We start from the raw sequence: 16,083 nt of genomic DNA on the forward strand, positions 1-16,083 counted from the left end.
GTCAGGAAGTGCAGTTCAGCTGCTCCAACAGTTGTGTCAAATTTCAACTTTGGACAAAAATAGAAAACAAATTACAGAAACATTTACTTCATGAAGAGTGAGACTCTACAGAGGACCATGATGTGTCATAGTGGATCAAAGATATTAACAGAAAGGAACTTTGTTCATGAAAATCTTGAATACCTGATGAAAAATGTCAATTCGTATATATGTTTTAATATATATTAAACAGCACCTCACTTAAAAGTGGCACAGATGGTCCATTTTTTCTCTTCTTCTGACGTCTAATTATGTAAAATTTGAATAACACCGATAAAAGGAACCTTCACCACTTACTGAAAGCCGCAGTCTGTCCAATTATCCGTGTTGGCACCATTAGCAAGTAACAGCAGAGTCTTGCAGAGACTCTTGGGGTTCCCTTCTAGACCCAACCAGCAGACACCGAGAGTGATGGACATGACGTTACACCGCAGCAATGGTGATGGCGGAACACACAAAGCAGGAAGTCAGGAAGGTGCCATGAAATCCACACACAGAACACCATCATTGATCCAATCAGATCAGTATTCCCAGATTTACAGTAGAAAAACTGTTTTTAACTTGTAAAGTATAAAATACAAAACCGTCTTCCTGTTTCTAATGTAATTTTTACTTGTTGAAGATTGTAATCTAGTATCAGTGAAGGTTTAATATATCACGCCAGCAGATCTTTGGTGCTAGACAGGCTAAAGTTGACAGAAACAGGGGACGAACAACAACATTTGCTGACATCTAATGTGGCTAAGTGCTGTATTTCACCCCTTTAAAGATTTTAAAGAGTTTTTCTTTAGTCAGTATATATAAATATCGCAGGAAATGATAAATGTGTAAAATAACTGACTACATCTGACTCATTTATCCAAAGTTTTTAAAACATTGTTGGCATAAGCAGATGGTTACTCTGACAAACTCTCTCCTACAGTACGTGTGGTAAGAAAAACTCGTGAATGAACCGGTCCTGGGTGTTTAGACATCAAGTAACACACACTGTGATTTTCTGCTGGTGGGGGGGGGCTGTCCAATAAAAATAAAGCCAGCATCTATTCTGGCCTCCATTCAGAGCAGGGAGGCTCAGTGGACACAAGCCCCAGACAGAGACACAGACACCCTGCCCCGCATCACTGGGCATGTCCCTGTCCTCTCCACGCCCAAAGCCTCTGTTGTTTCAAGAATTTTAGGTTGGTTTCACCTCCGTCATCAGTACTCCGCACTGACAGATCTGTATTTTTTATGCTCAGAAGTCGACAAGTGCTTCAGAAGGCCGCGGCTGACTATATTTAGTCATCATTACCAGACTAAACAAAGCCACTCTCAGTCTAAATTCACACAGCACATCCAGGGGAAATGTGTGAGTGCTGTTTTTAAAATATTAATTAAGTTAGGGTTCAGGAAAATTCTATCAATAATCACAGGTAATTTACTGACTTCATATAATGGCTGGTAGTAAAGGGACAGTTCACTCCAAAATTTGGTAGATTCTACTTCAGAAAGAAAGTAGTTCCTACATGAAACTGTTCATAACAAGGTCTGTGAATTATCTTGAGTAACCAGGTCATGATTTTTGAAAAGAGACGCTAGTTTTTAATTTTTCAGATGTACTTTTTGGTGCTTTGAGCACCAGGAACTGAGTGCCATTTAGGTCCATTATATTCAAAAGAAAGCAAACATCTCTACAGCTGATATCTCAGAAAATCTCACACCAAAGAAATGAATAAATAGCACTACAGGCCAGGGGGAAGGTATGTAAGTTTGATTTGGGGTGAACGCTTCCTTCAATGCTTAAGTTGAGTTCATTATTTCAGTGGACTGAAGATCGTTGTTTTATTTGATGACCTTGCTGCCCTGGCGTTTGCCCTTCATGTCCTCAAAAAGTTGACAAAGTGGCTTCACCCCTAAAATGATGAATGAGTTAAAAAATTAAACCAGAGGTCTCCAACTCTGGCTTCTCTTCTCTTTCAAAAAGCACAGTCACTTTTCAGATGTCTGTGAGTTGTTACCATTTCATTTCAAGAAATGGTCAGTGAGCCATTACCTCACCCTGTATACGACTCCAACTGCAGCAGCTAAAATGGCGACATGCTGCCAGTTCCTCCACACTGATGCTTCAGTATTAATAATCTAATGATGTCATGTACAATAACGTATCAGTCAGAGGAACCAAACCAGCACTTTTACTTTAATACTTTAACAACATCATGCTTATAAAAAGATTTGTGAGTCTTTATCATGACATAATGTTTCTTTCTAATTACTGACTGTGGAACACATAGACAGTAAACCTTCACTTATCATCTTATTTGGAAAGACGGATGATTGTCTGTTGTAACCACAATCAGCAAAGTAATGATGAGGGTTAACTGTCTGCTTCGTATTTCTGCTACATATATAACATCACATTCATTCAACAGACAATTTTATGCAAAGTGATTTTCATTTGGTCAACTCTTTGAGGTTCAGTGTGAAGCTCAGGAAGCCATTCTGTGATTAATACACTATAAAAAAAAATCATACCTTTAATCTTTTCTTAACTCATTTTCTTAACATAAATTTCAAGTTTTATTTATTCAGAGTAATCACGCTTAAAACTTACTCATTTGAAACTTATTTATTTTCGGAACGCTTCTTAGTTCTTTTAACTCCAAGTGTTTTGACTTGAAATGATGAGTTTAGTGAATGTACTTCATGAATGTACTGTGTTCAATAAATGCATTGAATGAAAGTTTCTGTAGATACATCCCAGCATGTGTTGTATGAGACTTGAAACTCTCCTGAGATCCTTCTCTTCATAGTTTAAAGAAAACACATGATTGAAATTTTCTGCGTGTCTCTAGCATTTACAGATAAGCCATGGTTGTTTGTTTTCACAATAATGAAAACATTGCAAAGAATGACAAAAGTTAGTGCTGAAATATCAAAATATAATAAATTCACTGGGAGCAATTTCACTTATTTGTGCCACTGCTGGAAAAAAGTAGCTCTGACAGGAGGAGCTTTGTGTAAAAAGTGACCTTTCTCTGTAAAAACAAACAAACAAACAAAAGCTAAGAAAAAATTTCAAGGCTGCTTTCTTCAGTAGATGTTTGAGTTTTGAGCCAAACTCACACTCTTAAGTTTTACCAACTAATCATGTTTTGCTGAGATGATGTACTATTTTTCTTTAGATAAACTTGAATCAGTTTTAGAAACCCCCTAAAATAATATTTCCAAAGTTGTTGAGTAAAATCATGGAAGTGAAAGTGATCATTTGCAACCGCTTAATTTTTTTTTTTTATTAAATTTTTGGATTTATGAAACTAAAAGATTCAAGTCTATCCAAAGAAGAAAAGTAAATTATTTAAACTACATAGTACAGGTCAGGAAAACTTTTTAAATTTTATTTTAAAAATTAAGAGTTTGAACTCAAACATTGCCAAGAAATTCTGAGTTTTCTCCACTTTTTAAGTGTTCAAAGTAAGAAAATGTAAAAGGAATCAAATTTGTTTGTAATGTTTGTTAGTGTCACTATACAGTTGTTGGATCGACTTATTCAAGCATAACTGAATTAATATCAAGTTTATTTGACTAGAAATTTTTATTTGTCATTACAAAAACATGTCAAATTATCTTTTTAAATTCAGCCAACTTAAAAATTTAAGACAAACCGGAAACTAACATTTTTAGAGTGTATTAAGTTAAACTTAACTTACTGAAAATAAAAGGAAACTGATAACCTCGGAAGAAGTAAGTAAAAGAACTTAACTGTATCAAGTTGTGCATTACCGCCACCAACTTACTCAGAAAAAACAAGTAAATTTTACAGACTGAAACAAATATGAGGGCAAAAAGTGCTGGCAACTCAGTGTAAGCAAATAAAATTAAAAGACTGGTATGAAATAAGTTAAAGGCACCATTTAATTTAAACAAGGGCGGTGTTTTCGTAGAACAAAAGCCACCCTTGAAGTTGTTCCTGAATTAAATCACACACAACTAATGAAAGGCCCATCCAGCAGCTATAAAGAGAGAATATAATTGTTATTTCTTTATATGAACACACTGTGTATTATTCATTTCAGTCAGAGCAGAACAGTGTTTACAAAATGACAGCAGAGTCCAGAGTATACAGTATATTGGTCATTATTGTAGGGGCGGCGGCACAATAGTGCTGTGTGTTTTTTTGTTGTGGAGTGCCAGTGTGATTTAAAGCTGCTGACAGCACCAGACGCTTACACTGCACTGGGCTCCTGCTGTCTCTCGTCCTCTATCATTTGTATCGATGGACATAGCCCGTCTGCTCGCCTGGCTGTCAGTTCTCTTCTCTCCCTTCTCGTTCCTCCACCACCCTCACTAACCACGGCTCCGTCCTTCCTCTCTATTAGTTGCCTCAACTCTTTTTCTGTCTATTTCTAGCGCCTTCCTCCTCCTGTCTCCTCTGTTCAAGGCTGCACAGGCGTTCATAGGATGCAATGTTTTCAACAAAACTGACAAACTTAACCGAACAGCTCATATTTTTTTTACTTTAACTACCAAAAGAAAGACGTTCACAATTCATGTTCTGTTTTTATACATTTTATTAACCTCTTTTGTAAAAGCCCACACATAAGTCTCAGATAAATGCAGTCATACAGAGTCTGAGGCACAAAGCATCAAGGTTAAATAGATAAAATATTCCATAATGCTCTGCTTAAACAAGCTATGATTTAAACCAGAGGTGGAAAAAGGACACAGATCTTCTACTAAAGAAGTAGGAATATATTAAAATACCAGTAGTACTATTCAAAAATACTGGTGTTGTCATAAACTGGTATTGATTGATTAAATTGTTAACGTATTTGTACAGTTAAAGTTTCACCAGTTTCTCCACCTCCATACACCTGCAATCAACAAAGTTAAAGATTAATTTGATTGCATTATAATTTCAATTTTGTCAATATATATTTATATTATATATAGAAATACTGACATCAAAATATACTTAAAGTACCAAAAGTACAGGTACTCTTTATGCTGAGTGGCCCATTTCAGAATAGTAAAAGTAAAATAGCAAAAGTAAATCAGCCTATTATATTTATTGATGCATTCATATGGTAAAGGTGAAGCTAATTTCGATTATTTGTCCTTTTATCTGTGATAAAACTTTAAAAATTCTTTGTTGCTGATATTCTGTATTAATAATCTCAGTGTGGAAGTGTACCAAAGCTGGCACACAAATGCTGTGAAATAAAAAGTCAAATATTTCCCTCTGAAATTTAGTTGTATAGAAGTAAAATGGAAATATTTCAGTAAAGCACAAATGCGTCAAATTTGTATTAAAGTACTGTACCTGCATGAATGTATGTAGTTACTTTCATGTGATTGTTAAATATATAATGAAGCCGAAAACAAGATGGGATATTTTTGGTGGGAAGTTTTATCTCTGCAGAACCACTCTGAATAGAGTGGTGTTGTTTGGCTCTTGCTATTGAGAGACACGTCAATTTAGTTTAATTTTGCTTCATTTATTACAAGGCTTTGTCAAAAACTGGATTCTGATTGGTTGGTTACTGTCTGCTATTTCTGAGTGGAAGACAGTTGCTATTAGGGCTGGGTATCTGTAGTCAGTACCTTTAAGTTATTGACTTATATAACCAGGTACCAAGTACTATCGAAATGTCAGATGATACCAGCATTAAATAATTTTTGTATCCAGAACTAGAAAAAAAAAAAGGACAATTTGTTTAATGGTTTTACTTGCAGCCAATCACTGCAAACATTTAGTGTAATTTGACTTGCGATTGGCCCAATACTGCAGCTACAGCTAGGAGCTACATACAGTCTGTGGTGATGAAGCTGAGTGTTGTTGATTTGACAAAGCAGGCAGTTCAGAGTGCTGAGATGCCACTAAAATGTTCTAAAGAATGGAAGTAGGAAAGAAGGTATAAGTGAAGTACTGTATGGTATCTGTATCACTTAAGGACACTGGTATCGCCGTCTTTTTAAACGATACCCAGCCCTTGTTGGTATGAATAGTTGATGGTTCCTATGGTCTCATGGACTCTAGAACAAATAAATGACTTTTCAATCAATAAAGTAATTTTCTAATTAATATTTTGTATCAAATTATTGATTTTTGAAAATGCAGCCATGTAATAAGTGGGATAATGTACAGTGAGCAAGTCACTATCACAAAATATACTCATTCAGTGTGATTCAACATCCTCAGCTTTGTGTCGTCCGTCGTCTGTATGTTTATTTCACGATAATGACCCGCTCACTGTACGTTATCCCTTCCTCAGTGAGTTAATGTAGTAGACAACATGGGTTTATAAAAGTATATCATATAAAGCACTTGTATTCATATATACAACTATATAGATTGTGTTGTACTGTGATGAGGATTTTTAAGACACAGAAGAGAAGAGAAGGGAAAAGAGGAGAAAATATGAACTGGAAATGGTTACAGCTGTAGAATCAGAACAGGATCTTTATATCCAGAGATGAACAGAAAAGACCAGAACACAGAAAATAAAGAAAGTTGACCAGTTTAACACCAGAGTTCACTGACCCCGAGTGGCAACATTACAGACCAACAAATGTGTATGTTTTCTCTCAGCCTCTCTCTCTCGCCCTCTCTCTCGTGTGAGAGAGAGAGAGAGAGAGAGAGAGAGAGAGAGAGAGAGAGAGAGAGAGAGAGAGAGAGAGGGAGAGAGAGAGAGAGAGAGGGAGAGAGAGAGGGGGAGAGAGAGAGGCCCCAACCAGTACCTGTTTGTAGAATAATCCTTCAGTGTGGTGTAACACCTGTGTCTGCAGAGAGATCTAGCAGCTCTCTGTCTACCTTTGTTTCAGAAACACTGTTGATGTGATGTTGGTGTTTTGCTCGAGCCGCTACAACCACTGCAGGAGGACAGGACTTCAGTGATCCCTCGAATAGCTGTGACACAGCATAGACAGATCCTTTACTTAATAAGTAACAGTAGGAACATCATAATGTAAAAGTCAAATCAATAATAAATATACTCAAATACAGAGCATTATTATATTATATTATATTATATTATATTATATTATATTATCAAGTTTCCCATAGGCTAATAATGATATTAATTTGTATACATGAAGAAGGGTCAAATGCTTCTTTCTTTACATGCCACAATGTTTGGTTATTTATTTGAGTTGTTAGGCCTGCTAAAAGATGTGAGAATATATTGTGTGTGTGTGTGCGTCTATCAGGATGAATAGGTTTGATTTTTATCACATTTTGTTAAATAAATTTTAAAAAAGTCAAGAAAAAGAGAGTCAGAGTACTCATTATGCAGAATGGCTCCTTTCAGGGTTTTAAACTATTATATACAGTCCACCATATTTTATAATCAGATCAGATAGGCTATCTATTTCTTTGTATTATTATTGAATATTATTTGAATATCATTTGCTGTCAAATCAATGTAAATTTATACATGAGTATAGTACTTGAAAAAATGTATTTGGCTGCTTTTGAGGTACAGTATAAAGTACTTTCAGTAAATCTTAAGAGTTAAAGAGTTGATGTCTCTTTTGGCTTTCTTTTATTCTTGCTCATTAGGTCTATTTGGCTTTTATTGCTGTATTTATTCTAATTTGTTTTTGTTGGTTATGTTAATATTAACTTGGCTGTTTCTGTGTCATTGCAGTTGTCCACAGAGATTAATAAAGTAAGCTATAAAACCACAAAAAAAAAAAAGGTATAAAAACAGAAGAGCATTTCAATATAAGCATTGCAATGTATTTATGGCTGTATTTATAGATATTTGTTCTGTAGACTGTATTTGCTTGGTGTCTGTGTGTGTGTTTCTTGGGTCACGGTCACACACTGGGAGTAGAGATATACAGACAGCACAAGATCATGCAAAAATGACTTGATAGTGCAAAAAGATGATTAATAAGAAAAAATAAAAAAAAATACATCTTTTGGTTTTCACTCTTTTCTCAATTATGCTGACACATTTCTTAAATGTTTGAAGTTGGAAATCCTTGTGTGGGACAAAAATGTTAACAGAATACTGGATACCAATATTTAATTTTATTGGTTTATATTCTTTGTATACATTATATTATACAGTACATAGAATATATACATCAACACACATTTGTTCCACATTTTTTTAAATGTGGTTATCAATCACTTGTGGCAAAAACATGTAATGGAGGCAGGATATATTAAGTTTAACAAACAAACTAACAAACTATTTTCCAAACAAACTATAAAAAATGCAAAATATATGTATATTTTAAAACTGAATTTAAATAAAGGTCAAATGTACAGAACATGCTGCCTGTAAACAAACAAATAAAACCAATCTGCATTTGCAACTATCTATCTATCTATCTATCTATCTATCTATCTATCTATCTGATGATGATGATGATGATGATGATGATGATGATGATGATGATGATAATGTCCTAGCTGGTGTTTTGAGGGAGCGCCTCTCCTCTCCTCTGTTCGGCTCTTTTCGGTATTTTCCGGTGATGTTGATGTTGGCTTCGTCACCGCCTCTCCCAGACTGCTTTATGTCTGGCAGCAGAGACCATGCGCGGTCGCCATATTACGGAGCACCCCTCCCCTTCAGTCCCGTCACAGCACACAGCCACAGCAGCGGTGCGGGAGGCTAGTCTACCGCTGGGGAGGACCAGTGATACAGCAAAACCAAGACGAAAACGAGGACTCGGTGGAATGGATTAATCCTTTAAAGTGATTGTATTCGCTTTTACGTCACCGTGAACCGGATGAAAGGTCGCTTCTTTTAATTTTCTTTCCTTTTTGAACAAATTCAGCAGCTAAATCGACTCTCACTACAGTCTGTGTTTAGCTAGCCGGTGATGGAGACTGGCAGCTAGCTAGCTGACGTTACTCCTCTGTCAGGCTAGCATCCAGTGTAACGCTAACGTACTCAGCACGAGTGGCCGTTACAGCGTAGCTTCTCATTAGAGAAAGGCACAAAATGTTAGCTTGTGTTTAACAAAGGCTCAGACGGATAACAGTGGTGGTTTGCCGGCGAATTACAACTGGCATCAGCTGACGTTAGCTCGCTAGCTACTCAGCATAGCCTCTTCTGCCTCGCTAACTGTCACCGGAGAATCGTGTATGAGAGGCTGTAAATATCGGCACAACTTTGCCTGATATTTGAGAGCTGATTTAAATATTTATTTTTCATCGTGTTGACCGTAGTTTTGTCAAGACGGCGCCGTTAACGAACTGCAACGTTATTACATACTGTCAGAGAGCAACTACCCCCCGGATCCTCTCGAAATGCATCATCCGGACCCTGCAGGAGACTCTGGCAGTGTTAGAAAGATGGCGCACCCGGCTGTCTTTCACAGGAGGGGTAGCAGCACAGGCAGCGGCTCAACACCGGCCAACCCGGTGGTCAATAACAGCCACGTCCCGACCGATGATTATCAACCTTCCCTGTTGATTCAGGGCCAACCCCCTGCTGGTTCATCCTCCCCGGGTCCCCATCATATTCCACCCCACAGCCTCAATCTGCATTCCCAGCCCCAGCCCACACAGTCGGCTGGGGCTCAGATAAAAAAGAAGAGTGGTTTCCAGATCACAAGTGTGACTCCGGCGCAAATATCTGTGAGTACCAACAACAGTATTGCAGAGGATACAGAGAGCTATGACGACCTGGATGAGTCCCACACAGAGGATCTCTCTTCTTCTGAAATCCTGGATGTCTCCCTCTCCCGAGCGAATGATGTAGTGGGCGCTGAGAGAAGCTCCTCAGAAGAGACACTGAATAATTTCCATGATGCAGAGACCCCTGGAGCTGTCTCTCCCAACCAGCCTTCTCACCCCCATGCCCTGAGCCAGGCTCAACAGCACGGAGGCGGCGGAGCCATGGTCAACGGGACTGTACACCATCACCATCCTCATCATCCTAACCATGCCCAGGTCTACCCTCTGTCGTCTGGGCCTGGGAACACCCCTGGAGCTTTACCTTGTGTCACCCAGAAAATGCCTTCTAATGCGGGGGTCCCTCAAGAGAATGTTTCCCAGGCTGCCCCTCCGAGTATTGTCGCTCAGCCTGTGGGGGTTGTGGCCCCGGGATCTGTCCCTGGAATGCACAGCTCTGCTACGGGCACTACAGTTAGCATAGTTAATCCCCAGACCAGCAGTGTTAGTAATGTGAATATGTTGAGCTCTGCCAACGTGCCTGTGAGAGGGGGGATCAGCACGAATGCTAGCAGTAGCAGTGGTGGCTTTCCTCTCAATGTGATAAGCAACAGTGGGGGTAGCGGAGGTGGAGGTGGTAACCTTATAACAACCACTAATGTCGGCATGATCCAGCAACACCAAAACATCAACACTAACATCACTATGACTACTACCACTACTGCTGCTGCTGCTGCTGCTGTCAGTGCCTCTGGAGGGATGGGGCTCTCCAGTGGGATCCAGGGAAGATCTGCTGTGCTGCAGCCTGTCAGTGCCCCTGTCACAGCTGTGGCCACAGCCCCTGTACCATCCACTCCAGCCCCCACGGTGGCCACCACCAGCTCTCGCTTCAGGGTGGTGAAGCTGGACTCTAGTTCTGAGCCCTTTAAGAAGGGCAGATGGACATGCACTGAATTCTATGACAAGGAGACCCCGGCGTCTGCTCCCAGCTCCTCTGCATCTGATACTGGGTCTCTCAGCATGCGTCAGTTTGTCTCTGAGAGCTTTACTGGGGCCTCAGAGAGGGAAAGCACAAGTGGTAGTTCTGTGAGTAGCACTATGAGTACATTGAGCCATTATACTGAAAGTGTGTGCAGTGGAGAAGCTGGGGGAGCCCAAGTACCCCAGCAGGCCCAGGATTATGCCTCCCCTCCTCAGGGCTTTCAAGGAATCCTCCCCAGTGGCTTAAGCATGGGAGTGTCCCAAACCCAAGCTCACATGCACCCCCAGGATATTACCCATTCACATGTGAAGACTACTGTGGCCCCCTCGGCTCCCACAAACATTCATCAGCCTGCTCCCATGTCAGGCCACCAGACCACGATTGGACTCCCTACGCCTGCTGTGCACCAGCAGCAGCTCACCTACGCCCAGGCAGTTGCTAATCAATCCACAGGCTCCACACAGGGCCTAGTGGGGGTACAGCAACAGAAGATGGGCTATGCCACCCTGCCACAGCAGCCATCTGCTACCCCCCAAGCAGCCCCAGTGCAAGTGAGGCCACCTGAGTACACCCAGGCACACCAAGGAATCCCCCAGGCTGCTGCTACTTCTCAACCTCTGTCCAACCAAGCTGGATCAGCTCCTTCTGGGCCAGCTAATGGAGCATGTCAGATGATGGGGACCCTGCAGCAGCCACAGGCACTCCTTCACACACAGTCCCAGCAGCCTTCTTCCCTTCAGGCTGCCACCTCCAGTATGCCCTCTCATATAGGAGTACCAGGTCTTGGCCAGCAGCCTCAGAGCCACCCCAGCCATCTGGATTGCCAGCAGCAGCAGAAGCCACAGTCACTCCCAACGCAAATCCAAAATCCGGGCCTGGGCACCCAGCTGCCTACGACAGTCCACCAGAACCAAGTGTCTGCACCAAGTGTGCCTCCTCCCAACCCTCAGAGCGACCCCCAGGCTCAGCCCCAAGCCCACAACACTGGGAATAGTGGGAGGATGCCCCCACAGGGAGTTCCTCAGAGCCAGCCGTCTTGTGTCAGCTTGTCCCAGGACCACAGCAGTGCCCAGGCCCTGGCCCATGCTGCCCAGGCCAGTGCCCTTTATGCTAGTCTGCCCACCTTCACCACCACCCAGCTGCAGGACGCCCAGCGGCTGCTCCTTCAGCACCAGTCAGCTCTGTTGGGGCTGCCCAAGCTGTCCGGAGGGGAGGCTGGATCTGGGTCCAGCGCCAGTCAGGGTCAAGAAGCTGAGGCCAACGCCACCGCCGCCAGTGCCTTAACTGCATCAACTGGTCTCAAGACTGTTGATGGAGAGGAGGATGGGTAAGAGACTCTATTTTCTTACTTTTGACTTTATATTTATTTAAATACTGACATGTGTTGTATAGTTTTTCCCAGTTGTTTAAACATGTCTCCTGAAACTATGGATCATTTTCACAAAATTGAAAATAATTGTCAAAATGCCACAAATCTCTTGCAAAACATTGCACTCAAAACCATGTTCTCTCTTCCCAGGACTGATTCTTTCCACCAAAATAATTTAAAGTTATCAAATTAATATCTTCCAGATCATCAATTCATACACTGGTGTGATCAATTTAAAACACTACCATTAAAATACTGTTCATATATGTTTGGTTTCATGAGGCCATATTACAAACTCAAGTTAGAACATTTTTACTGTAAAGTTTAGGGGTTTGGGTCCCAAAATGGTTTGCAATTTTGTGGTACAATATAAAGACTGTTGCCATATTGTAATACAATACTGTGATGAATCATATAAATATTGCATTGATGCATTCATTGTATCAGCATAAGATAAAGTCCACATTTGTCTATTCAATGAGGCCTAAACTTGAAACCGAACTTCCCAGTCACACTGTAAACTTACAGTATAGTTGATATTGCAGCATTTTTCATTGAGTTCAGAGGCACAGAAGTTGCCTATTTTGGCAAAACTCACAAAATGAGAAACAGAATAGCATGTAAGAAAATATTTAGACTGTCTTTCTGGAGATGCAATGATGAAATCTGTACACAAGGTTTCATTAGAAATATTGGCTTGCCTTCCTCTCCCTCCTTTTGCTTTCAGTCTCCCTCTTCCTCTCTGTTCTCCATGCTGCTCTATTTTTTCCCCAACACAGCAGAGGTCATCTCAGGCCTCTTTATGCTCTGATACATGACTGCCAATTGAGCTTAGACAGGTGAGATGTAATGTGTGTGGGGGGTGTGGCATTTTGAACAGTGTGTGTCAGGTGATGTGAGTTGCAGGTTGAGCAAAATGGCTTATAAATAATGGCTATAATTTTAGGCCATGCTGAAATATACAATATATATCTCAAGAGGCACATTTTCTCTACAATACTGTAAATTCCCAAATTGTGCAAACATGATGATCTTATACAATATATTGCATTGCTGTCGATGAAACTACTCAACAGTATATAATAGGGCTGGGCCATGGGACAAAACCAAATATCACAATTGACTGCAATGATTGATTAGTTGTAAACTTTAAAACCATTTAATTTTGATAATCTATTGCTAGGTTTGACTATTTCTTTTTAAATAAAAAATATAAAAATTATCAGATTCAGCTTCTTAAAATGTTATATTTTCAGTTTTTTTTTCCAGTTCTCTGTGACAGTAACCTGAATGTCTTTTGGGTTGTGGACAAAACAAGACATTTAAAGATATAATCTCAGACTTTTTTCACCATTTTCTGACATTTTACAGACCAAACAACTAATTGATTAATCAAGAAAATGACTGAGAGATTAACTGACAATGAAAATAATCGTTAGTTGCGGCGCAAATCGCAATAAAGTAGTAGCTCAATATAATTTTTTTTTTTTATAGAGTTGTGCAAAAATATTGTAATATTAACTCAAGATTTTTTATAAATAATAACCAGTATGTGGATATAATGACTAAGTGGGCAAATGCAGATAATACAACAGCTAGAGTATAAAATTACTGCATTTAACTATAATACAGCCTTTAAAACCAGGAAAAGACAACACTTACATCATGATATAACAATGTAACAATGTTCAAAATCTAAAAAGATGTTGTTTCATGTCACAGTATCAATATAATATCAACATATTGCCCAGCCCTACTTAGACATTTGCAAAATGTGATTTTAGGATGTTTTTTGTTCTTAGACTTAAGCACTCTGGAGTCTTGTTGATACACGAACTTCATGTTTTCAGTAGTTACACATTTTGTTTGTATGCAGTGGAGAAAAACTGCAACACATGCACATGTGATGAACATTTCAGCACCAGTCTGGAGTCAACATAGATCATTGAGAGATGCCTCCTGGTAAATGGGTGTTTGTAGCCCAACTTAGCATTCAGAGTCTGTTTAAAGCTGGATGATTTCACTGGTTGCTGTGGCAGCTGTGAGAGGGAAGAAAAGTGTTATTGTTTTCCTAGATAGCCAGCAGACAGTGGCCAGGCTGCCACAGTCTGTCTGTCCCCTGTCAGTGGGACACAGTGCAGGGCTCAGCTGGATGTGACGTCTCCTGTCTTTATCAAGTGGCTGCAGTGATTCGACATTTTATACCTAGCTGGCCTCCTTGCTTGAATCCTGACCATCTGCCTTACAGGGCACAATTTCTGCTGGGTGCACAGTTCGCTGTGCGCACTCCCTCAGCACATTTGTTGTTTAAAAGCAGGAATCAAGGCAAAGGCTGTACAATTATTATTACAGTATTTAAACAGTCAGGCCGACTACAAGTACACACATTTGGGCACTTGCTGATGCTGAGTACAGATACAAGCACTTAATAATGCCATTACAGTTTTTACAATGGCTTTAAAACATTATTTATTTTCATCAGATGTTCCTCACTTTCCAAATGTAACCAGTATTGTACACATTACATGTTTAAGTTATTTATATTAAGTAACTTTTCTAATTCTGTGTTCCTCATTAAGCTGTGCAATTTACTGTGTACATTACATATTTTAATAGGAATATTTCCACAATATTATTGTTAGGGCATGGGTAATACACTTAGCTCCTGATTTTATACAATCACAATATTTGGGTGCAGATACGTTATGTATTTTGACTCTTACGTTTTGCAATTCTACAAGTATTGTGATTTGAAAATATGATTTATTGTAGCATGTCAGTGGGACTTTTATTATATGTTAGCATCAAGCTAAAGGATTAAACATTAGTTATTTTTATATACTGCATATAAAAATTGATTCAGCAGCTAAAAACTTGGTTCAGGAATTGTAAAAAGAAGAGAACTGATACTTTTTTCTTTCCACTCCTAATTAATATGGACTTGCAGAATTAAGTTTGCTGTTACATATGCGGCGGCACCGATTGTTTCCATGGTAACATGGTTCTTAAGTCTGAGTCAGCCTTGGGATAAGGTGTCTAATTTTTGTGGCTTACCGTTAGTCAGTCTTTATTTTTGTGAAAAGCAACAGACTAATCGATGAACAGCATTAAGACGAGTCTAACTCTACAGGCTAGTCTAAAATATATTTGTGAAACTGGTCCCTGATGTCACATGTGTTATGTTTCATTAATTTTACACATGTAGTATTTAAGTTGCTTCTTAGTGTCCCCCTTGCCTAGAAGTTCATTAGCTCCTACCTGCCATTGTTGGGTGCAGTGCACCCGTCAGGCCATTTTGGTAAAGATTAACTGGAGAATAAAGAAGAATATACAAAGAGAAGTTATAGCCCACTTATTACCCGCAGCCAGAGGGACCAGAAAATGCTGTCACCCAAGAAAAGAGGGTTATAGATTGATGACAGCAGTGTTTTTTTTTCTTTGTCTTTGGATTAATTAGCCAAGGCATTGAGCTAGTTTACACCCGTCGGGACTTATGTGACAGCAGCCACCGTCTACAGGTGCACTCTCTGAGTTTGTTTCAGTTTTACATTGACTGTTAAACAGTTTTATGGACAGTTGCCAAAGTTGCTGCAGTCATTAGTGGATGAAGTCAACAACAATGTGTATCTCGCTAATAATTATGACCAAGAAAAGAAGGTAAACATTAGCAAACTCGTTGAACTCTGAGTTGTGTTGGTTCTTTAGATATTGTATCAAATTGCTTGTGTTGAATGACTACTTTAAAGAATGTGGTATCGTGTGTGGTTTATCGGAGTAGTTTTATGAGAATGAGTGTATGAGGATAGTGTCAGAGTGATGCTGATATTGGTGCATCCTGAGCAGATATGATAGAAATAAACTAAACTGTCTAATTCTGCAGATAAAACAAAATATTGCAGACAATATTTAGTATTGTTTTACAGTCCATCTCTGAAAGCAAGACTTCAGAAAAAAACTCTTTCTAATATCTTTTTCAGTGAACTCACAAAGAGATGTTAGTTTACTTGTTGACATGAAAAGTGTAGCTCAATAGTCCTTTTCCTTCACTAAAAGCTTATTGATTTTTTAATCTGTCTCTCTCTC

At 39.5% G+C, this 16,083-nt stretch overlaps 1 protein-coding gene across 1 annotated transcript in view; it reads left to right on the forward strand.

The window, feature by feature from the left end:
• The first annotated feature begins 8,590 nt into the window (after nt 1-8,590).
• The window catches only part of tsc22d1 (TSC22 domain family, member 1), a 44,629-nt gene continuing 37,136 nt past the window's right edge, over nt 8,591-16,083 (forward strand). Inside the window, exon 1 of the mRNA XM_084725396.1 lies at nt 8,591-11,958. Within this exon, the coding sequence (XP_084581522.1) occupies nt 9,284-11,958 (2,675 nt within the window). The 5' untranslated portion in view covers nt 8,591-9,283. The remainder of the gene's footprint in view (nt 11,959-16,083) is intronic.

The sequence above is a fragment of the Lutjanus erythropterus genome, chromosome 8 (assembly GCF_056507025.1).
Source record: "Lutjanus erythropterus isolate fLutEry1 chromosome 8, fLutEry1.hap2, whole genome shotgun sequence".
Taxonomy (NCBI): Eukaryota; Metazoa; Chordata; class Actinopteri; order Lutjaniformes; family Lutjanidae; genus Lutjanus; species Lutjanus erythropterus.